General features: G+C 39.7%; 2 protein-coding genes across 2 annotated transcripts in view; one reads left to right on the forward strand and one right to left on the reverse strand.

Moving 5' to 3' along the window:
- Positions 1-301: 301 nt before the first annotated feature.
- Positions 302-9,596, reverse strand: acmsd (aminocarboxymuconate semialdehyde decarboxylase). Its single transcript, XM_086267300.1, has 10 exons — positions 9,456-9,596; positions 8,468-8,512; positions 5,004-5,100; positions 4,865-4,914; positions 4,456-4,692; positions 4,222-4,315; positions 3,958-4,053; positions 3,612-3,784; positions 3,296-3,394; positions 302-2,915 (listed from the first exon to the last, which is right to left on the reverse strand). The coding sequence occupies exons 1-10, from the start codon at positions 9,510-9,512 to the stop codon at positions 2,853-2,855; spliced, it is 1,011 nt and encodes a 336-aa protein (XP_086123426.1). The 5' UTR covers positions 9,513-9,596; the 3' UTR covers positions 302-2,852.
- Positions 9,597-10,340: 744 nt separating this feature from the next.
- The window catches only part of tmem163a (transmembrane protein 163a), a 65,454-nt gene continuing 51,901 nt past the window's right edge, over positions 10,341-23,893 (forward strand). Inside the window, exons 1-2 of the mRNA XM_086266699.1 lie at positions 10,341-10,860; positions 17,907-18,026. Of these exons, the coding sequence (XP_086122825.1) occupies positions 10,659-10,860; positions 17,907-18,026 (322 nt within the window). The 5' untranslated portion in view covers positions 10,341-10,658. The remainder of the gene's footprint in view (positions 10,861-17,906; positions 18,027-23,893) is intronic.

Genomic DNA, 23,893 nt, shown 5'->3' on the forward strand with positions numbered 1-23,893 from the left:
AGTCTGAGGTACACCTGTGCACTACTCATGATGTCAGATCAGCATCCTGATGTGGCACACCTGTGAGGTGGGATGGATTATCTCAATATAGCAGATGTGCCCACTACCACACATTTGGACTGATTTGTGACCACTGTTTGGGAGGGATGGTTATATTGTGTATCTGGAATGAATTTTAGGTCTCTACGTCCATCCCATGGGGAATGGGAGCAAAAACAAAAGTGTTGCGTTTATATTTTTGTTCAGTGTACATAAAGAGACACAAAGACCATTGAGCCATAAGAACAAACTTTAGCTTCCATTGAGTAAGTAAAATTGTATTTATACAGCACTTCTTAAAATGAGAACAGCCACAAATTGCTTTAGATTCAGTAAGAAACAATCAATATTATAACAATGACACAAGATGCATATAAGCAACCAAAATGAACATAAAACACAAAGCACGACCCAAATATCGTCACAATCACTTCGTTTTCTGACAGGTATGCAGAATCATAAGAAGGCCCTGATCTGTGGCCCTAAAAACCTGACTTGTAATGTAGGATGTGAAGCCATTCAATCATGTAAGTGGGGGCTTCACCCTCTAAGGCTGTAAGAGTAAAATGCAAACATTATAAATGAAATCTAAGCATGACAGGTAGCTGTTGCAAAACTTTAACAGCAGACTGCACTGTCATTTTGAGAAGTGGTCTTTCATCATAGTTCTCCAGACCTTTGAAGGTTTTCAAAGTTTTTCTTTGGACATTGGCTGCTTGTTCTGTCCTTGGTCCAGTCGTTTTACCTGACCATTTGTATCTACCCAAAGAGATGAACCAGTGTCGTGTCCACACATAACAACAAAAAGCTATTTTTAAATTGTATCTTTAGGCACTTTCGTACTTGCAGCTTTTCACAAAAACACACAATTTCTTCCCACTTTAGTTGAAGCTGTGCTAAAAAGGAAACAATAACACAGTTTGACAGAGATGGAATGATATTTTTGTATCAACAAGTGGATTCCCAAAGAGTTATTAGCTGCAGTCCAATGCAGTGTGTCCTTATAAACAATGAGGAAACTGGACAAGTAACGAACAAAAGAAGTCGCAGGCCGAAAACTCCTATCTGTATTATGTCCAGTGTTGGCCATTTTTAACTACTTTTGATTTTACCTTTAAAAACTATTTACTTTGCCTTGTTTGGTATCATTCTTTTCAGCACAACCTCACGTGTCTGAATTTACAGTTATGTTTTCATTTTGACATACTCTATTAACACAATTGACCTAAAATCAGACAAAAAACATAAACTCCGAGTAGAAAAAGTTATATTTTTTACTGTAACAACCACAAACATGTTTAATGAATCATATTTCATAACTTCAAATGCAAATATAAATTGTCAATTTTAAAATCATAAGCACAAGTTTTGCAAACAACAAAGTTATTTGCAGCCATTTACATTTTACCCTTATTAAATAACCATTTCAAACTATTTACAGAACAATCAGCTGTTCTGCATTCAATAAGATGCCACACAAATTATTTGTGCCACTCCAAATATTTTTGTCCACTATAAAGGAAACATCACAGCCTGATACCTGCAGGTCTGACAGCAGCAGGTGTATCACTCCTGTTTCTACCTGGAGACAGCAGTCGCCTCATTGTTCTGACACACAACACAAAACTATCCACAACACTACACACTAACCACACAAGACAACACCTAACTACACACTCCAAACACGCTAAACGTCACAAATCTCTCACATCTCAAAACTCGCTCTTTCTCTTTTTCTGCTGTCTTTATCTCTCTCTCTCGCTGTCACTCCTAAAACTTCCCCCTCTTCCTAAACAACCGAATGTCATGTTGCCATATCATTTTTTGATTGGTTGACATTTTTCAACATTTTTTAAATTTTTTGCTCATAAGCAGAGAGTGCTTGCTGCGCTGTCCTTAGACAGTAAACGTGACAAAACTATCGAGGAAAAAACGCTGCGTATATATTGTTTATCATGACTCTTTTATGTGGCCTATCAACACAATTTAAAAACTGGTATATATCACCTTGTTGTTTTGTCATCTTGAAGTGGTCATGTGATTGGCTTACCACGACTACTTTATTCTTCCTCAGTCAAACAGCAGCACTCATATGATTGTTTTGCCCCTTAGCTCCAGGTGTTGTGCCAAAAAGTGATGGTCGGACAGAAAGTGATTGCTGCCCGCGGGAGATTACTTACAGCTACTTCCGTGCAACTGATATAAGATGCGGTAAGCTGCGGACAGCTTCAACCACTTGTTTGCACTGCATTTTCTTGTTAGTAATGGTAACGGCATTGTAACGATAGGAATAGTAATTAGTTAGATTACTCGTAACTGAAAAAAGTAACACCGTTAGTAACACCGTTACTTGTAACGCCGTTATTCCCATCACTGATTATGTCCATGTCAGCAAAGACCCGAGAGATGAATCTGTCCAAAGCTATTTTACTATAAGAAAGAAGAATACTGCTTCAAAACAAGTGACGAAGAAGCAAAGCAGCAGAGCGGCCTATTGCATCATATTAACATTTTTATTTAGAGCCTACTGAAACGCTGCAACTTCAAACAGATGGAAAAACCTGTTACATTTACAACATTACAATTACTATACCGTAATTACTCTAACTTAGAGTGATAACATTACATTTTTACATTCTGAAAATAGCAACATCAGCTGTCTCTTCTATGAGTACAATGCTTACCTTCTGATGATAAACATGAATAACAATGTTCCATAATTAGAATCTTTAAAAAAAAATCATTCAAACACAAATATTTGCAAAAAAAAATCCTTTGTACTTAATGACCATTGGTGGTATTTCAGTATCATGTTACATAAAAAGCTCCCGTTTCAGTCCTAAGAATTCTAGTGCGTTTCCAGCAAGCAGTTTATCCTGTAACACAAAAGAGAGAGTCATTATTTTGAAGATATTAAAAAAATCTGTCATTAAAATATACAAAAAAACTGTAATGCCAAGTATATCATATTGGATACATGAGTTTTTGGGGGGCCTCTATATCATCAGTGTGATTTGTTTTTTAAATCTAAAGAAAAATACACACATACACAAATGAAAACACATATATTTGTTAAATTTGTTTTAGAGTTTTCTTTGGTTTTGTTTTCTTTGTTAAGTGTTCAATAAACATGGTTCAGGATTTACATGATGTACAATGGCTGGCTTTCCTTTCTTTCCATGTGTGGTAGAGTCCACCATGATGACAAACCCTTTCTCCTGTGCTGCTTAAGTAAATGAGAGGAAAATAATGCTACCTTTAGTGTATCATCAAACACATCCATCGACTCGATGAGTGATCCTGGCTGTAGCTCACCAAGTGGGAATGGATAATCTGTTCCCAGCATCACTTTATCCTGGAACAGGAAAATGTGAACTTAGCACATGAAGATTTGGTGAAAGCAGGAATAACTCCATCCTGAAAACATCAGTGTTTCCACACATCAGCATACACTCTCACAGTCCACATTCTCTGTGTTTAGTCAGTACTCTTCAGTGTGTTTTGAATCTATCCTCTCTCGCCACCAAAGAGGTGTGACTCGTGGAATGAATGAATGTTGGACACCAGCTCACTTTTCCAATGATGTCAATGAGCAGCTTCAGGGAGGCGGGATCGTGAACCAGGGAGTCGGTGTAAAAAGAACCGAGGTATTTCCGTGGACTGACATCGTTGTCAGCTGCACAAAGGTCAGGGCGGACTTTGTGGCCGTGTTCAATTCTGCCAACAGTGAATGGGAAAGAGCCACCTGGATACACGTGAACACAGGCACTAAACGTCAAATATCAACACACTTATTTCATCTTAAGGGAAGAGCATAAAGGAAGAATACATTGAAAATTTGGCTGCCTAATGTTTTCTATATACTGCTGTGATATTAATAGTAAACTAAATGATAAGCATGGTGTTATCTTTTTATACCTCCATGAGCAAAGCAGACTTTCAGTTTTGGAAATCTCTCAAAGATACCACCAAATATCATCGAGCAAATGGCCATGGTTGTCTCAGATGGCATACCTAAGGAAAGAAAAACATTTAAAAACATATAAACATTATTATTTTTCCATCACAATGCACTAAATAGCACATGAAAGCTGGCTTGTTTTAATATTAGTGTTGTTTTTAGTTGGCTGGACCAGATGTAATAGTCAGTATGTTCTGTTCCCACTCCAGTATCCTCCTCACCCACTAGCCAGGGTAGCCAATACTTTGCCATCCTCCCATCTGTCTGCATGTCCCATGGGTGGACAAATATGGAACAGCCCAGCTCCTCTGCTTCCTGTAGTGTTTATCAGAATAAGAAATGAATAAGAGATTAGGCCATAATTATAAAGAAAAATGATTGGAACCAATGTAGGCATAATTAAAAAACACTATCACAATAACCCCATGTTATTATGCAAGTGTGTAAAGTCTTACAGCATAGAAGGGATACAGTTCAGAGGCATTGAGGTCCCAGTTGTTGATATGCGACCCAATCTGGACCCCAGGGAAGCCTAGCTCCTTCACACAGCGCCTCATCTCCATCACAGCTAAATCAGGGGCCTGCATGGGCAGCGTGCCCAGGCCCACAAACCTCTTGGGTTGGCTACGCACTGTCTTAGCCAAGTCGTCATTCAAAAGGACACAGAGATCGAGTGTGTCGTGAGGCTTAGCCTGCAATCAAAAGACACGATGAATATACACAAATATATCTGTGAAGATCATTAAGCAGCTTGTAGTATTGCAAAGTTTAGTGGTAGGCACAACTCAGTTATCTGACACACAGTAGACACCACTTTGTCACACAGCTTTTGACCAAATCTGCTGTGACTGGCTGTGCATTTACCCAATAACTGAACATCACAGGAACGGTCGAAAGGGCCTGCAGCGTGACACCTGCAGGCCGTGAAAAGAAATGCTGCTTTTAGTCACTGATTAAAGGATGAAACTACCAAACTTTGTGTCATTTGTGTCTGCGCATGTACCGTGTTTATCCATGTCCTTTATGCGAGCATTTGGATCCCAGCAGTTTTCCTGTATTACCCGGAAAACCTTCCCATCCTTCATCATCTTTGCTTCACCCTAAAACACAACATTAAGACCACTATCAGCTCTAGTTTCTTTTAATATCTTTGGACAGATTTTCTTTGTGTTATTGGTCAGTTACAACCTTACTTTTGAAAAGCTGTGATGCTGTGAGACTTGCAAATAACTGACTGCAATGATCCCAGAAACATACAGGGAGTGCAGAATTATTAGGCAAGTTGTATTTTTGAGGAATAATTTTATTATTGAACAACAACCATGTTCTCAATGAACCCAAAAAACTCATTAATATCAAAGCTGAATGTTTTTGGAAGTAGTTTTTAGTTTGTTTTTAGTTTTAGCTATTTTAGGGGAATATCTGTGTGTGCAGGTGACTATTACTGTGCATAATTATTAGGAAACTTAACAAAAAACAAATATATACCCATTTCAATTCTTTATTTTTACCAGTGAAACCAATATAACATCTCCACATTCACAAATATACATTTCTGACATTCAAAAACAAAACAAAAACAAATCAGCGACCAATATAGCCACCTTTCTTTGCAAGGACACTCAAAAGCCTGCCATCCATGGATTCTGTCAGTGTTTTGATCTGTTCACCATCAACATTGCGTGCAGCAGCAACCACAGCCTCCCAGACACTGTTCAGAGAGGTGTACTGTTTTCCCTCCTTGTAAATCTCACATTTGATGATGGACCACAGGTTCTCAATGGGGTTCAGATCAGGTGAACAAGGAGGCCATGTCATTAGTTTTTCTTCTTTTATACCCTTTCTTGCCAGCCACGCTGTGGAGTACTTGGACGCGTGTGATGGAGCATTGTCCTGCATGAAAATCATGTTTTTCTTGAAGGATGCAGACTTCTTCCTGTACCACTGCTTGAAGAAGGTGTCTTCCAGAAACTGGCAGTAGGACTGGGAGTTGAGCTTGACTCCATCCTCAACCCGAAAAGGCCCCACAAGCTCATCTTTGATGATACCAGCCCAAACCAGTACTCCACCTCCACCTTGCTGGCGTCTGAGTGGGACTGGAGCTCTCTGCCCTTTACCAATCCAGCCACGGGCCCATCCATCTGGCCCATCAAGACTCACTCTCATTTCATCAGTCCATAAAACCTTAGAAAAACCAGTCTTGAGATATTTCTTGGCCCAGTCTTGACGTTTCAGCTTGTGTGTCTTGTTCAGTGGTGGTCGTCTTTCAGCCTTTCTTACCTTGGCCATGTCTCTGAGTATTGCACACCTTGTGCTTTTGGGCACTCCAGTGATGTTGCAGCTCTGAAATATGGCCAAACTGGTGGCAAGTGGCATCTTGGCAGCTGCACGCTTGACTTTTCTCAGTTCATGGGCAGTTATTTTGCGCCTTGGTTTTTCCACACGCTTCTTGCGACCCTGTTGACTATTTTGAATGAAACGCTTGATTGGTCGATGATCACGCTTCAGAAGCTTTGCAATTTTGAGACTGCTGCATCCCTCTGCAAGATATCTCACTATTTTTGACTTTTCTGAGCCTGTCAAGTCCTTCTTTTGACCCATTTTGCCAAAGGAAAGGACGTTGCCTAATAATTATGCACACCTGATATAGGGTGTTGATGTCATTAGACCACACCCCTTCTCATTACAGAGATGCACATCACCTAATATGCTTAATTGGTAGTAGGCTTTCAAGCCTATACAGCTTGGAGTAAGACAACATGCATGAAGAGGATGATGTGGACAAAATACTCATTTGCCTAATAATTCTGCACTCCCTGTATTCACATAAAATATGTGCATCTTAGACAGGAAGACCTTCTCAGAAGTCTACAAGTAGAACAATGTTCCTCAACAATAAATTCCAAAATATAAGCAGGATTCAGAGAATCTGGACAAAACAAAAAAATCTGTGCTAATGTCACTGATGTTCAGACCCTCGGGTGGCACTGCATTAAAAACAGGGGCGATTCTGTCATGGAAATCAGTGCATGTGATTTGGGCTTAGGAACACTTCTAGCCACTGTGTCATCCACAAATGCAAGTTAAAGCTCTATGATACAAAGAAGAAGCCATATGTGAACATCAGCCATCAGTCCTCATTCATTTAATATAGACTGAGGCAATATGGAAAACTGTTCTGTGGTTGGATTAGTTTAAATTTTAAATTCCTTTTGGAAAAAATGGCCTTTTCCTCCTCTGGACTAATACGGAGAGGGACCATCCAGCTGGTTTTCAACACCCACTTAAAGCACCTGCATCTGTGATGGTACGGGGGTGCATTAGTTCCTGTGGCATTGCCAGCTTACACATCTGGAAAGATACCATCAATACTGAAAGCTATATACAGGTTTTAGGTGAACATATATATGCTCCTATTGATATGACGTCTTTAATCTGGGAAGTCATTGCATATTTCAGCATGACAACGCCAAACTGCATACTGTGTCTATTCCAACAGCATGGCTTTGTAGTAGAAGAGTCTGAGTCCTGAACTGCTGTACCTGCAGTCCAGACCTTCACCAGCTGAAAATATTTTGCACATGAAATCAAAATCTAAAAAGAAGACACGGGACTGCCAGAAGACCCAGCTAGAATCCTCCACCAGACAAGAATGGGACAACACTCCTCTTCCAAAAGTCCAGCAGCTCCCAGACATTTACAGACCAAATAAAGACGGGACGCTTCACAGTGGAAAAGATGGCCCCATCTCCCCTTTCTTAACATTTTTGAGATGTGTTGCTGCCATCAAATTCAAAATGAATGGTACGTGTTCCTAGTTTAAGCAGTAGATATGTTTTCTATGCTCTGCTGTAAATCAAATATGGGTTTATGAGATTTTCAAATCACTGCGTTCTGTTTTTAGATACATTTCATGCTGTGTCCCAGCCTTTTTGAAATTAGGTTTGTGTTAGGTTAGGTTTTAAAGCACATGTTGTAACTTTTACATTTGCTAACAAAACTGAGCCACATGATGGCAGCAGACAGTTGATATTACTGCAAATGTTCTGGGTGAATCCAAAAGGCCTGGACTCCTCTAAGATGTTTAATACGAAGCACACAAGCACAAATTCATTGCTTATCCAAGTTTAGGCATTAATTCTGAAGAATAGACTGTTCGTTGTCAAGTATACTTTGCTGTTACTAAAATGCTCAGCCCATGTTTGGGGCTAAAAGTTGCCAAGCTGCTCTGTATCGGGCTGCGTTACGGCTGTTTGAACCGAATCACTTGACTGATGCTGTGTCACCTCGCTGAGTTCTGCAGCTGCTCACATAGCCAGGACCAGCCTGGCAGGTCTGCGGGGTGGGTGCAGTCGCCAGCTGGGATGAATCTGCTGTGTGTTCAACAAAGTAGTGCAGTGCATAAGTGCTCCTGCACCTGCACCCTGTCTGTAGCTGCACAGGAAAGCAGAGGAAATAGTGACTTACCTTGCAGTGATGGTGAAGCTGGACAAACCCATCATAGCCGTACCTCTGAAACACATAAAAAATACAGGTTTTACAAACCCAGAGTTTAAAAGCATCACATATAAATATCAGCCATATATTTGATTGCATATTTGTTGTTTCATTCTGATAGAAAATGTAGATTTTGTTATCCCATCTGTGAGGGTTTGGTCATCATCCTACAGGACTGGCCACTCCAGTGCCCTGAATACCTAAAAGATATTGCCTTTTGAGCATGCTGACACTTTTTGCATACAAATGAAGCTGCAGATGAGCTACGTGAGCAATACAGCAGAAAAGCCCCTTTTCATATCCATGCAGATCAGCTGTACTGTGTACTTGGATAATGCCACTGAGGAGCTTCTGTTTTTCCAGTTGCAAGATGGGTTTTACATCCGTGTTTGATGTGTGGATCTGTGGCCCCAAGAAGCTGTTTCAGTGAAAGGTTGCTTTAAATGAAATGTCATCATGCCAGTTTAACTGTGGACTTGATCTCAAGTTCAAATAATGTTGTGCTTAGGGCCCTTTAACCAACTCCAGCCAACGTAAATTTTTAAATATCACATTCTTTGCAAAAGATTCTTACAGACACGATTTAGCTCATGTCTTCTGTTCAGCTTTAAATGTGGGAAATGATTAGCCAGGCAGTGACAAAGACATAAGGGCAGGAACAGATAAACCAAGTCCAAGGTCTATTGATTAAAGTTTAACCATCCATAGAGGACAGATTTATGCAGTGGACTTTTAATCTCCCTGCTGACAAGCCAGCTGAAAAGTCTATATATTAAACGTTAGTAGCATTTAATAGCCCCGGTTCAAGCTCCATCTGCCAGGGAAGTGACACAAAGATGTTTTTCTCAAACCCACTGACCCACTTCACGTGAGATCTCATCTACAGACTGTGGGTTTATTTAACACTGGAGCTCCGTGACATTAAAAGTCAAATCATCTTGTCTGTGACAGTTCCTACCTGCTTCAGGTCGGGCCACTCCTTTGGTAAAATATGATTGTGAATATCAACCTTCATCCTTATGATTATTATTCACGGAAAACGTAAAGGTCTGCTGGCCGAGGTATCCTGGGAAAAACTGTGGGCACACTCACTCCCCACCCCCAGCCTGAAACCAATGACCAATGTCTGCTGCTGGGACATTTATTGCCCAATCTTTGAAACAAACAGAAAACCAGAGCAGAGGCTGTAAACCTGCTCCTTTAACTGTCTGCCTTCGTTACACTGAGCCTGAATTCTGCACTCATGGCTTTAATTGATTATTTTGGTTTCACATCATGGCTGCAGCTTATTTCTGTGGCTAGCCTGCACAGTTTGAAATGTACTGAAACGACCTTCATTAGCCAACTTTATTTAATTGCTTGCACATATCGCTGCTCGAGGATGCCACCTGGTGGCTGATTAAGGTTGGTCAACCTGCCAGGGTTCAAGATCCAAAACTGGTTATTGTCAATATGCAAGCATATCGAATTTAGGGCAATAATCCCTCACATGATGCAAAACCCTTTAATAACATAAACATACTGGCACAAATATAAGTAGAAAACACAATGGTTAAATACAATTTACTAACGTGCATTAAGGACATCTGTGGCAGCAGGGTAATGTTAAGTTGCTCGGTAGCTTATTGAATGTGTAAAGGTCTGGGCTTTGGGCTACAGGTCTCCTGTGCGTATAAATCACAGCAAACTCAAAGAGAAAGTGTAAAAATGCTTGGCTAACTCGGGGCAGATGTCACTGCATGTACTGATTCTGAATTAAGAGCTGAATTATGGGAGGAGGAGAGAAAGAGGAAGGGGAGGAGGGGGGAAACTTGAAGGTACCGCCTTCTTGATTCACAGCAGATCTCTGCAATTTATCGCTTTGTCGCATCTAACCCTAAACTGTGTCTAAGTGGCTCAGCCAGCAGGGTTTTTGCACTGATCCTACAGTGCTCACTTCTCTCAGAGGGAGTTGCTTCGCTGCTGATGCTACGAAGATAAATCCGTTATCTCCCAGCTTGTCTTATCGCCATCTCTTCTCTCTCCCCTCTGCGTAACTGAGTCGACACCGGTGGCATATTGGACGCGCTGGATGGCTGCTGCACTTATCGAACCGGTGTGAATCTTTTGTCCATCATCCTCATCTTCCTCTGAGACTGAAAGCAAAACAACCGCAGTAAGAATGACAGACCAGGTGACCCAAGAGTCCTACCCCGTCCCAGACCCGACTGTTGTGGATCCCTGCCCGGCAACGGTGCGGAACGGCCAGTGCGCCCCGGATGGCTTCACCAACCACAATCACCAGCAAGCCAAAACCCCCACGGAGCCTGAGTCATTCACCGTGGGCCAGGAGATGAAAATCACAGACACGGTGGAGGGAGAAGGTAACTTGACACACCTATGGCAGGTTTGGGGATGCATTGTGAAAGTTATGGATGCTCATGTGCGTGTGTGTGTGTGCGTGCCCTGTGGGGATGGGATGGTTATTTTTACTCATGTGAGATATTTTTAGTCTGCTCCTTGAATAATAAATGACAACCATTCATCAGCAGGATTCATACCAGACCAAATGACCAAATTCGAAGTGAAGTTTAAAGCTTTAAAATCGCTTCAGCTCTTAGACTCATTCATTCATTCATTCATTCGCAGACATTGGCCTACATTGCCTCTGGAAAAAGTTGCCTTTTTAAAAAGACATGCAACTAGAGGCTGGTTGTTTATATGTTTCACAAACCCTCCAGTGTGCCTTTGCATTTTCTTAATCACTTTAAAAACTCTTCAGAGAAAAACAAAAAATAAACTTATTGCCTGTATTGTAATTGAGACTCTATTAAATATAAAGAATGTTTATTGGATCTGCTGACATGCTGATTAAATACTGTTTCTCCCAGTAGTCTTGCAATGTGATCAAGCATGTCTGCAATAATAATGAACTGCTGAAATGTTTTAATGTTCTGATGGATTATTTCTAAGAGCTGAAACCCATGTCTGGGATCACACTGAATGATGAGACAAGACTGATACTCCAGCTTGGAATAGCTTTTAGGATACACGTCAGGTGGCAGAAGAACAAACTGGAACTACAGACACCTTTAACATTGTGTGTATTAAAAATATTATTTGTCGTCAGTTAAATTCACCTTTTTTTTGTAGAAAACTGACCAAAAAACCTGAACAATCTTCCCAATGTCTTTGCCTCTAGTTTTTATGTTTATGGAAAGTTTAAGGTTATGGTTAGAAGACTCTTGTTTTTAGTCATTGTTAAACAGAACAGTGGCTTCCTGCTTGGAATGGAAAAAGAACAGCAGTCTTCTGTGTCTAGTGTCATTGTTGTCAACCTTAACCTCCATCCTGTGCAGACTCGATGGCTGTGCAACCACATCATTAAACTGCTGTCCCTTTGATTATAACTGCAGCCATTAGAGGGCGCTGTTGCAATGAACCCAAACAGCAGGTCTTAGATTCTTGCAAAAACGGACCATAAATTTGTGGGGATATGTTTACAATGCCGTGGTACCGCTCATGATAACAAACAAGGCGATATAAATGAAAGTAATTACTTTAGCAATATTAAAAATCTGTAAGGAGAGAAAAAAGAGGACACTTCATATAAAAAAACAAAGAAACGAGTGAAACAGATGCATGGTGGTTTAAGCACTGCTGCTGTACATCATGCACACACACTCATTCAGTATTTTTCACTTTCACAGCCTCTCGTTCACCCCCCCTCCCCCAGTCTTTTTGTCTTCACACTTCTGATTTGCATAAATGATAAATGTATCCTGTAATAATGCTGTCTATATATCTATCTTACTAATGAAGATGTACACATGACACAGTGCACATATTGATGACCGATGATAGTAAGGCTTACAGCAGGGTTACAAAAGGTTAGGAGCAGTTTTGTCACACCCCTCTCAGGAGTATCTCTCTTGTATTTCCTCATGTATGTGTTCATATGGGAGATGTGTAATCTGCTGTTTGAGCTGTGTGGCTGATGTTCATCATTTTTAGAAGAGAAAGGTGTGAAGGAGTTGAGCATTGAGAGAGAGACGTGCGCAAATGCGCACAAGCTTGTGTGTGAGTCAGAGTACGAGGAGATGTTGAGCACATGCCTCCTGTCTGATCCCCCAGCTGGAGATCATGTGAGCAAAGTGATTTACCATGCTGTCCCACTTCCCCCTCAGTATCTCTCTCTCTCTCTCTCTCTCACACACACACACACACACACACACACACACACACACACACACACACACACACACTGCTATTTGTGGGAGGTAGGGGAAGATTATTTCAGCTGTCAAACACCAATTGCTGTGATATTTTGTAGCAAATGATAAAAAATGTTATGAGCTGAATAAAGTATTAGAGCTGTAAATGTCTGATTAAGGGTTCTCACTGTTATGCAGATTCAGTCGCAAAAGGATGCAAATAAAAATACAATTAAAAAGACTTGAGGGTAAAAGAGTAAACTGAGTTTACTCAGTTTTAACTGAGTGAACTCAGTTGAAACCTTAACTAACCAGTTAAGGTTTTAACTGAGTTTACTTTTTTCACTGTTTTACTCTTTGTCTTTAATTCAAGTATTGAAAAAACACCAGTTTCAACTTTAAATTACCAAACATCGTTCACAGAGCTACTGAAGAGCATTTCTTACTATTTTAAGTTTTGCAACGTTAGTTACAATTTTATAAATGCCATAAATCCAATGTTCATAGATGGTTTACAAACCAATTATTAACTGATTAGCAGATGTTATTATTATATTATCTTTTAACTGATAGTAAATAATAAAAAAACACATGTCATTTTTATTTGTCATTTATAAAACAGTGTATTACTTAGTAAGATTTTGCACTGAAGTATATACAGAGCCGGTGACTCTGTTATGGGTAATTTTGCCCCCTTTTTTAAAGTCTCTTAAAATCAATACAAGTTATTCCTAATTACCGTGTCTATCTCAAGCTGATACATTTCCACTCAAACTCAAGAGAGGGGTCTAGTGGGTAGTCTAGAAGCAGCTCAGCACTTGACTAAGACAATTCATGTTGGTGCAATTTATGATCATTTTGAGTGCTCTAATAGAATGGAAAGGCACTATACAATATCCATAGAAAATCACTCTTTGCACCTTGTTTACAACACATTCAGCTCAGGTTGTAAGAAAAGTTTCTTCAGAACAAATATAAAATAAAATAGGCCATATAGCATGATTCATTGATATTGTAGCATTTAGCTGGTCTTTTACAACTGTTGATAAACCATGCCCCAGGAGATCTTTGAGGTCAGCAGACCTGATGCTTTTAGATGTTCCCAGGTACAGACTAAAGACTAGGGGAGAGAGGGCTTTTGCTGTGGCTGCACCCAGACTGTGGAACAGTTTACCTCCTCACATCAGATTCTCCACAAGCCTTGGAACTTTTAAAACTGCTCTTAAAACTCACCTCTTCTCATTGGCTTTTAGCAAGGTTTAACTTATTGTTTTAATCTATTGTTTTATCAGTCAGGTGTTTTATGCACTTGTGTTTTATTGTATTTTATATTTGTATTTTATTGTACAGCACTTTGGTCAGCCTCGGTTGTTTTTAAATGTGCTTTATAAATAAACTTGACTTGACTTGACTTGATGCATGTTTGGTTTAAAGTCATTTTAATGGATCTTTGTCCCAATGATATTACACAGAAACCACAGTTTGCTCTGATGGCAGTCGTCGAGATGATTTCCATCTCCCGTTTTGCACAGTCCATGTGACTCTTCTGGTTTCCTTTGATCATTTGCCTTAAAAACAAAATCTGTTGCAGCTAGAGCAAAAGATTAGTTACGATGAGTCACGGGATAATTTTTTTTCTGCGTCACAGTGTTACCAAAAAAGGTGGAGTTTTGCTGTTTTCCCCTTCATGGTGACAAATTTATACTTTGTAATTTATACTTTGCAATAACACAAACACAAGTTTGATGCTGATCAGTAACTTATTGTTGCGAGATCCATAAAAGATATCAAACACTTAATACATCAAGTTTAAGTCCTCATAAACTAATTACATGCAGACTGGGGGCTTTTTTCTGTCTTGATTAAAGATATTGAAGCTATAATGTATCTTTTGAAAGACATAGTTTTACAATCTTTATCTCTATTAGGGTCCAAACTGCTTTTGTATAGTCTGGACCAAGTTGGAAACTAAACCAAAGCTTTATTTGGAACAGTTGGTAACTTTCACTGGTGGGAATCTGGTGAGGGATTATATCTGAGTTGCTGTATGGTCTATCTGACTTGTCTCCTTCTGTCTGCACCCACGTAAGACTAACAGCCTTAGGTGGCAGCAAGAAAAGCCTGTGTGCAGGGTGAGCTGGAGACTCACAAAAGAAAAGAGGTCTCATTTAAAAAAGGAAGTCAAATAAAAGTAATGGACTTAATTTGGTTTGACGTCACGGCATCGGTGGTGAAAGAGTCACTTAGCGACTCTGAAATGTGGTTGTAACAAAGACTGCTGAGCAACAAGCTTCTCTGAAAACATGATGCTGTTGTGGAAACTGAAGGGAAATTTGACAGTCTGTTGGATGTACTCAGGGTATGTGCGGCGTGATGTAGTCTGTGAATCTGAAGGGATCCAATTAAGCGCCTTGACTGTTGTTGTGATTTGGTGCTATATAAATAAAATGGAATTGAGTTGAATTCATTAAAACATGGACAGATTGACAGTAAACAACATTTGGTGTTCTTCTACACATCCTGTCTTCCTCCCCTCACCTCAACCTGTCACAGCAGATGGCCCCGCCCCTCCCTGAGCCTGGTTCTGCTGAAAGTTTCTTCCTGTTGAAAGGGAGTTTTTCATTCCTACTGTCACCAATTTTTATTTCAACTTTCATTTTATTTTATTTATACAGCAACGAATCACAACAACAGTCGCCTCAAGGTGCTGTTGTAAGATAGACTCTACAATAATACATACAGAGAAAAACCCAACAATCATATGACCCCTATGAGCAAGCACTTTGGTGACAGTGGGAAGGAGAGGTCTAGTAACACATAGTGAGTGAGAAAGGTGACTGAAGAAGAAACACCCAGTGCATCATGGGAGTCCCTCAGCAGCCTACACCTATTGCAGCATAACTAAGGGAGGATTCAGGGTCACCTGGTCCAGCCCTAACTATATGCTTTAGCAAAAAGGAAAGTTTGAAGCCTAATCTTAAAAGTAGAGATAGTGTCTGTCTCCTGAATCCACACTGGAAGCTGGTTCCACAGAAGAGGGGCCTGAAAACTGAAGGCTCTGCCTCCCATTCTACTTTTAAATACTCTAGGAACAACAAGTAGGCCTGCAGAGCGAGAGCCAAGTGCTCTAATAGGGTGATATGGTACTACAAGGTCATTAAGATGAGATGGGGCCTGATTATTTAAGACCTTGTATGTGAGGAGCAGGATTTTGAATTCAGTTCTGGATTTCACCAAAGCGCTTGCTCAGTCTGACCGCATTAATGTTCATCATTCTTTCAAAGATGATTTTTTATCTTTGAGCCCCAACATAGCTCTCCTCTTTCTCTAATTTGGCACCACTGAAGACAAGTTCAGCCATCAGGCGTGTCCTTTAGTAAAACCACTTTCACTTTATGAAACGATCTTATGACTTGTCAGCTTTTTATCAGCAGATTTTCCCTCGTCTGTGACGCAGTTCTGTGTTGCCATTTAAAGGGAGTTTTGAGCTTGTGACCACTGTAACCTTTAGATTGGAGTTGACCAGAAGAATAAAGTCTCAGCTCCAATAAAGGCTAAACACAGAGCTGTGTTACTGCGTGGGAAAAATATACATTTTTCTTAATATCGCAGTAATAACTGAGAATATGAACTAATTATGCATAAACTATCATCTAATGACGATTTTAAAGCAAATCTCAAAAGCTGATTTCAAGTTGCATTCCAAACATTTGGCTCAGGGAGTTCACAGGTTGACAGTTACTCGTTTTTCCCTTTATTAATTTCTATTCTCAACTTGTTTTTGTGATGACTGTGACAGTCCCCAGGACACATTTCAGGAAAAAAAGAAAAAAGAAAACAGCCTTACAATCGCTTTTGGATGTAAAAGTTCAGACTTATAAATAATGCATGACTCTGCAGAGCCATCCTCACATTTCATGACAATGAAAACGCTTCAGGCAGTCCAGAATCTGGGCTGTTTAGTCTGTGACTTCAGGCGAGGAAGTCTCACACCACAGCAGGGCTGAAATTCATGTGAATGTCTAGACCAAGAGTTATTCTCTTTTTCTTTAACACCACATCTCTGTAGTCTGTGGGCTGCCTGATAAATCCGTCCAATAAAGCTGTAAAATATCACAGTTTGATTTATTTAAAATACATGAATTATTTATTCCATTTCTATGAAACTAATAAATACTAAAGCTAACAAATGCCGCTACAATATTTTAGTTTAGTTAGTTTTTTCAAATTAAGAAAATTGTCTCAGTAAGTTTACATTTTTTTCACAAGTGTAGTTGTTGTTTTCATGTCTAAATGTAGTTTTAGTTTAGTTTTAGTTATTTACAATAACACAATAACAATGATATTAACACTAAAAGTCAGGAGCTACTTTACTGCGTCCGTACGCTTTGAATTTGTGAGTGCTGGTGGCGGAGTGATACGGGTGCTGTTGAGGTTCAAAAGAAAGGTGAATATCAGACACTGTTGATGTGTTTCATACACGAGCTGCAGTACCGTTCAGTGTTTCCAGATTATTCCATGAACCTCTAATGCTCTCTTGGAAGGTGATAGAATGAGAAGACAATAATAATTACCCACGAAGACGTCTGCCGGGCCATTTGGAGTTGAGTCATTATAAATGGTGTTGCACTGAAACTTTTTAAATGGATCTTCACAGTGACCTTCCTTCACACTGAAGGAAATCTGAGATTCTTCTTATACAAGGATGTACTGGAAAAGTAGGGCACATCAGTGGTCCCAGGAGTTTTTTCCACCGGACACCCTTTTGAAAGTGTACCTGAAACAAAGCGGGTAGTTTTGTGGAAAACTCCAGCATACTGTGCTATAGCTGCTCTGTTTTATTCTTTTTTTCTACTGATCACAGTAAACCTTTATTACATTGAGCGCTCTGTACTAAACACCCCGAGTCCAGTTATTTGCGCAAAATGTTGAATTAAACTATATTAGAATATCTTTCTGTATCTTCAAGATTTCATCTTAACACTTCTTCTCTGTGGGACTCAGAAACACATGATTGCCTTTAGGCTTTTTTTCAGTAGACTAAACTAATTACTCAGGGTTAAAGAGAGTTGAATGCCTTTTTAAGTGTATTAATAACTCAGATTGCCACCTACTTTACCTTTGATCACAAAGTGTTTCATTAAATGAACCTTGCAAACCAGAGACAAAAAAAGAGAGAGTTGTCCTTGTAACAGAGTTTATGTGTCTGACTGCAGGTCTCCTGGAGAGCAGCATGCGCCTGAAGCCCCATGAAGCACAGAACTACAGGAAGAAGGCGCTCTGGGTGTCTTGGCTCTCCATCGTCGTCACTCTTATTCTGGCTGTGGCAGCTTTCAGTGAGACTTTGCTATTTTTTGCCATATTTAGCAACTATAGAGCTGTTTAGTTCTCACTTTACTGTCAAAACTCACATTAAAGTAAAAAAAAAAACAAAACCCTCTCATAAGGAGTTGGAAAAGACTCAGGATTGAAATACTTAGTTGTATAATGTTAAAACGTTTTTTTTTTCTGGTTTAATTCATGACAAAGATCCCATTTAGCACTTTGGATTTAACCAAACCATACACAAAGGAGAAACGATGTGACTAACATACCAAGCCATAAAAAATGTGCTGATGAATGAACAGTGATTCCGTAGTTAAAGCGCTTAAACGCTAAATTCATAGCATTTCTAAAAGCTTTCCCAGTTATAAAAGTGAAGCAAATTGAAGCCCAGCACATTTCATCTGCTACTGTTTTGAAATGGACATGAACAGATCACACATGTCTGGAGTGTATGACCACAAAGAGCGCGTCTGATACCTGTGCTGACATGATAAAGTGATTGAATCTCAGAAATTGATTTTAAACGCTACATTTTGCTGTTTGTTGCTGGTGTTTTGTAGCAGTTTGTCCTTTTTTTAATTCAGAAATTCTGGTTTGATGCTGCGTGTTTGGTTCAACAAAGACTGATATTAATTCACCAGATGTGTTCTGTCAGCTGTTGTGTTGGAGAAATTCATAGCTATTGTATATAACACCAGAGTCCAAGTGACGGAGCACTGAACACATTACTGCTCCAAAGAAAACATCAGGAGTTGCTGTGAAACTGCTTGAATTTTTAGCTACAGGCTTTGATCACCGTACAAACATTTGAGTTGTTGTTGTCTGTTGTTGTCTTTTTTATGCTTCATGATTCATAAGTCAGTGTTAAATGTGTTTAACAGACAAACAAACAAACCATTTGTCTGAAATGAAAATGAGATGTTCACTCATGGAGAAATGAGGGTTGCTTGAGACTTTTTGCACAGTGCTGTAATTTCACTATAAACCTTTTTGTTTACAAAAACTGAAGTGAGGATTCGGCATAAATAGACTATTATTCTGCAAGCTCGATGTAAACAGTTTCTTCATCATAGCTAGACTGCAGAGGTTACGTCTGTTTCTGCTGCACTTGTAGTAATTTCATAATCTCTGAATTACACGGCTTAAAACTAATTTGTCAGCATCAAATCATGTAATAAAGTCTGACAGAAGTTTACTTTTTCAAAATTCAGGTTTATCCTCGAAGCCTTTGTAAGCGATATAATGTCTAACATGGAAGTAAATATAGTCTGAGAGCTGTAATAACTATTCCACTGTCTTCATGCCTCTTTAACTACTTATTTAACTCACACTCAGCAGTTAAAACTCACTTCATCTGATTTGAACAAAAAGGCTTTTGCTTTTGGAAGTTCTTCACATTGCGTGCAACAGTTTCAACACAGTTTCTTGTCTTATGACTTACAGGATGTGTGAGGGCGCAGTCTGCAGTGACAAAGGGGTTGTTGCTTCTTCATTCTGCTAAGATTCAAGTTGTGATGTGTCCCAACCTTTTCAAGCCTTTTGTCTTTTCAAGTAAATACTGATGAAGCACAAGCTCATTTTCCAAGCAGGAGCTACATGTGTAGATGGGGTTTGCAGTAGAGAGGAGAATTAGCACCTCCACTTTGGTGGAGGCTGGCTTGTCCACTCCAGTTTGGAGTGAGCTGGTGTCTCAAGTGAATAAGCAGCAGTGTTTTGCATTCTTGCTCATGAGTGTTGGACGAACGAAGTGGGCAACAGTTGGGCCAGGGCAGGGTCTGCAGTGATTAGCTAAAACAGTGAAGCCCAAAGACAAAGCTGTTGATTTACTGGTAAAAATGTGCTTCGGTCCTTAGCTATGGATAATGATCCATTTAGCAAACAAAGTCTCCTCTAAAGAGTTTTTGGGCTCTCTTTAAAGATAATGTGAGATAACATGGAGGAGACCTGAAGACACACTCACAAGACACTGGACAGAATATTCGTGTTATGGCCAGCAGGTATCATCCCCAAAGAGGTGAAGAAGGTGGCAGGGGAGGAGGACGGTGTGGTCTGTCTTTCATGCAACATCCAGTAGTACGGGTTATTTTTGCTCTCGTTTGTGCTGTTGTTGGTCATTTAGCATAGCTCCTCAAAACATGCTGAATAGATTATTCCACACAGATTGTCCTAAAATCGCTACCTATATTTAAAAGGATATTATAATACAGATATCAACTCGTAATTAAAACACAGTTTTAATTAGCTGATGAAATCTGGATACGAGTAGCACTTCTTCTTCAGACCCACAGTAATAAGCATTCAGTGCATTTAAAAAAAAAAATACAACCTCTATGTGTAAAAATAAACCAAGATGAGAAAAAAATAAATATTATATTGTCAATGCTGGCATGAATTAATACAGCTCACAGAGTGAAGCTAGTGCAGGGATGAATGAGGAGAAAGAGGCGAAATGTAGAATGGTGTGTGTGTGTGTGTGTGTGTGTGTGTGTGTGTGTGTGTGTGTGTGTGTGTGTGTGTGTGTGTGTGTGTGTTTTGTTTGACTCTCAGCACAGAGAACAGAGACTTCAGCAGAAGAACAGGATGACCCACTAAAAAATGAACTTCTAAACTGAGAGAGTGAGAAAAACAAGAACAAGAGAGCAGAAGGTACCCAGATGTGTAGATGCGCTTACCTCCACGTCTCCTAAACGCAGCCCTGAGAAGACAAGTCAGGGGAACTTGGTCAGAAAATTAAAGTATGAATGCACTGCTCTCCACCTCCTCTCCTGCCACCTGCAGTAGAGGGAAGAGAGGCAGATGGCTATGGACGAATGAATGAAGCTCTGGAAGGTACGATGGCGCCAGGGGACGAGGCAGGACCGGGCGTGATGAGTCCTGGCAGGCGGCGTTGGGGATTTAGTGGTTGCGATGGCTCAACTTTAAAGAATACCAGCGCGTCGTTTCCTCCTGCTTGTGCCCTAGTTTCTCCCTCTTTCAGGCCCACCATCTTCCATTTTTTATGTTTTACATCTTGTCAACGTATTTCTTTACACTCTGCTTTGTTTACTTCATCTTCATGGGTTTTCTCAGCATATATCTCCCTCCTTACTCATTTTTCCCTCTCTGTGATTTGCTGGCAAAGGCAAAAGATAGTTTGATTCTGTCACAAGCAAAATATCTACTGTCATATAGCTTTTATGAGTTTTCCTGAAGTGGACATGTTTAAACAAAACTCCGTTTTTGGATCCTGTTTTTGCCAGCCTTTTAGCTTTTGCCCTTCTAGTTTTCCTTTTCCTCTTCTTCTCTGTCTTCAGCTCTCTCTGTGGAAATCTGCAATAATCCTCTATCCTTCCGTGACCTTTAGCAGTACTTTAACATTTAGAAAGGAGAAGGGTTCACTGCAAGCCTCTTCTGCTTTACTTTCAATTGTATTGACTCTCGAATGTCTCGGTCATGATTGGCTGCTCTGGGTGAGCTTGCAACCTCTCTTGAGAAGCTGCCTTTTGTGGTTAGGTATTCACCTGTGAAAGTGGTACAAGTCTTTGAGGCTTTATCAGACTGAGAGAGAAAGCACAGACCACACCAGAAGAGAAAGGAGCAGGAACATCTCTGTGCTTTAAGCTGTCCAGCAGAGTGTGAGCAGGTAATTATATGAACTCGGTGACTGAGAAACACAGGAAACTAGAAGATGACGACAACATTTCCTTTATATCTTGGTAATCACACTGATAGATGGACAAGTACTTTGATATTCATATACAGGATGATGAAATCAATGAAAATTTATTTTTAAAATAAAATAAATAGATAAAATAGATAAGTATTGAAAAAATAAACAGTTTTCACAGTAGTTTGTCATTCTCCAACTTTCATTTTTTTCACTCTACACAAATATACATGACTAATATGTAAAAATATGAGTCTTTAAATAATATTAGATGCAGTTTAGTACAGTATTCATATGATGCACAGAGCATCAAATCAATTCTACTCCAGTCTTAATTTTGTTGTATTCATTGAAAATGGATGCACAATGTATGAAAACATACTGTTTAGTTTTTAGTTTTGTGGACTGAGAATTATGTTGATGTGTTGTTATGACTGGAGACAAGAACTGCAGGCTTACATGTAAAAGTCAGGTGTTTTTGCATCATGCGTGACTGTAACACACACCTTTCCTTCAAGTAGAAAACTGATTTTTCTGTGTTGCCATCAACCAGCATATAATAAACATATAAAGCCTTCAAGTGTTTTTGATTAAAGATTCTCGTGTGAATTGTTAGTATTAGAGGATTTCTGCCATATGGTACATTTTATGGTGCTTGCCAGGCAGTCCACTGAGAAGCTGTTCCACACTCAGAGTAGGGACTGAGTGCACACCAACAGGAATGATTTTCAGAGTGCCTCTAGGACATTTAGGAGCAGGCTATAGGCCTCCACACTAATAGGCAGCCACGAGATCAATCAGGCCTGTTGCCAACAGCCATTTAAATTTTGAGCAAGCAGAAGATTGTGGTAGAAATGAGTAAAAGAGGGTTAAAGCAGGAGGATGGCCAAGGGGAATAAAGCTGAGATTGAGAAGACGCCAAAGCAAGATTTAGAAAGACGGAAGAAGAAAGAAGGAAATGTGGTGGTGCGGTAGTGACAGGATGTGAAGTAGAGGACATAAAAGAGGAAGAATGTTACTAAAATACTGTGAAATTATAAATATAGCAGAGTAAGAGTAAGACAGCAGGAAACAGAAATAAATAGATTTGTCTTCAGCAGCTTCTCCTTCAGTCTTCTGTCTTCCTCTGTGCTTCTTGTTTACTTTTCCTTCTTTCTCTTCATGCAGTCGGGGCGTAATTACTGTGATTTAACCCAGATACATAAAGCAAAAGCCCAACATAGTTAGAAATAATCCAGCACTTTATGGATATCTATGTGTGCCACGACTGCGTGGCTGGAGACAGAAGTAGCTGAAGCCCAGCATGCAGAAAAAAAACGTAGCTCTGTAACACAACCTATACACCAACTTGTAATCTTTGACATGTGCTGAAGGCACAATGACACCCCTGTTTGACTGATGTCACAGATTAAACTCTGCTCGTCTCTACTCAGGCCCATTTTCTTTGACTTCATAAACTCATTCAGTGCAATACTCGATTAAATAATGCTCTCTTGACTGAATACAGGTATCACAAACTTGTTCTGCTGTGTAACTTGTTTATTGGAAATAATAGTTTTCAGTATAAATGTTTTTTTTGTCTTTAAAGGGTTTATATTGCAGATTTTTCCCTTAGTTTCACCTTGTTGGTTAAAACATACAGTTTGATGCCTCTCACACTGTTAGCATTAGCATTTATCATCTTCATAAATTCAGTTTTTTTAAAAGAAGCGGTTTGTAGCGAAGCGCCCGAGGATACGATTTAAAATGAGCTATTTTGTTATGTGTAGACACAGCTTTGGTTTATGATGCATTTTTATGCTTGAATGATTCATAGGTCAGTATTAAGGGGCTTAACGAACTAAAACAAACACGATTCTGAAAACGGTCAGGTACAAGTACGAGGACTGGACTGAAAATGAGCGAACAAGCAGCTAATGTTCATAGAAAATCTTTGAAAGACCTTCATAAAACCAGAAGACCTAGAGGAGAACGATTTTTTTTTTAAATTCCCATGAATACAGCCTTTATATTCAAGAAAACTGTCAATATGTGTCACGTCTGAAAACAGGAAACCTAAAACATGGAAACACGGGGGGAGAAAGGCAGACAAACCAACAGACAGAGGAAGACAGAGGACTAAATACACAAGAGGGTAACGAGGACCAGGAGGGAAACACAGCGGGGACTAATGACTAGGGATGGGTATCGTTTAGGTTTTATCCGATACCGGTGCCAAATCGGTACTTTTGA

Source organism: Aulonocara sp. 'chitande type north' Nkhata Bay, linkage group LG16 (assembly GCF_057382095.1).
Source record: "Aulonocara sp. 'chitande type north' Nkhata Bay isolate Kocher_YH1m ecotype deep benthic linkage group LG16, A_spYH_male_GT1.1, whole genome shotgun sequence".
Lineage (NCBI taxonomy): Eukaryota > Metazoa > Chordata > Actinopteri > Cichliformes > Cichlidae > Aulonocara > Aulonocara sp. 'chitande type north' Nkhata Bay.

What these genes read in the sequence shown, in the direction of transcription:
- acmsd (XM_086267300.1), bottom strand. Translation starts at nt 9,512, where the DNA reads ATGAAGGTTGATATTCACAATCATATTTTACCAAAGGAGTGGCCCGAC. An exon ending in AGCTTCACCATCACTGCAAG is followed by an intron (nt 5,101 to 8,467) that starts GTAAGTCACTAT and finishes GTTGTGTTTTAG; the next exon opens with GGTGAAGCAAAGATGATGAA. An exon ending in TCATTGACATCATTGGAAAA is followed by an intron (nt 3,395 to 3,611) that starts GTGAGCTGGTGT and finishes TTCCTGTTCCAG; the next exon opens with GATAAAGTGATGCTGGGAAC.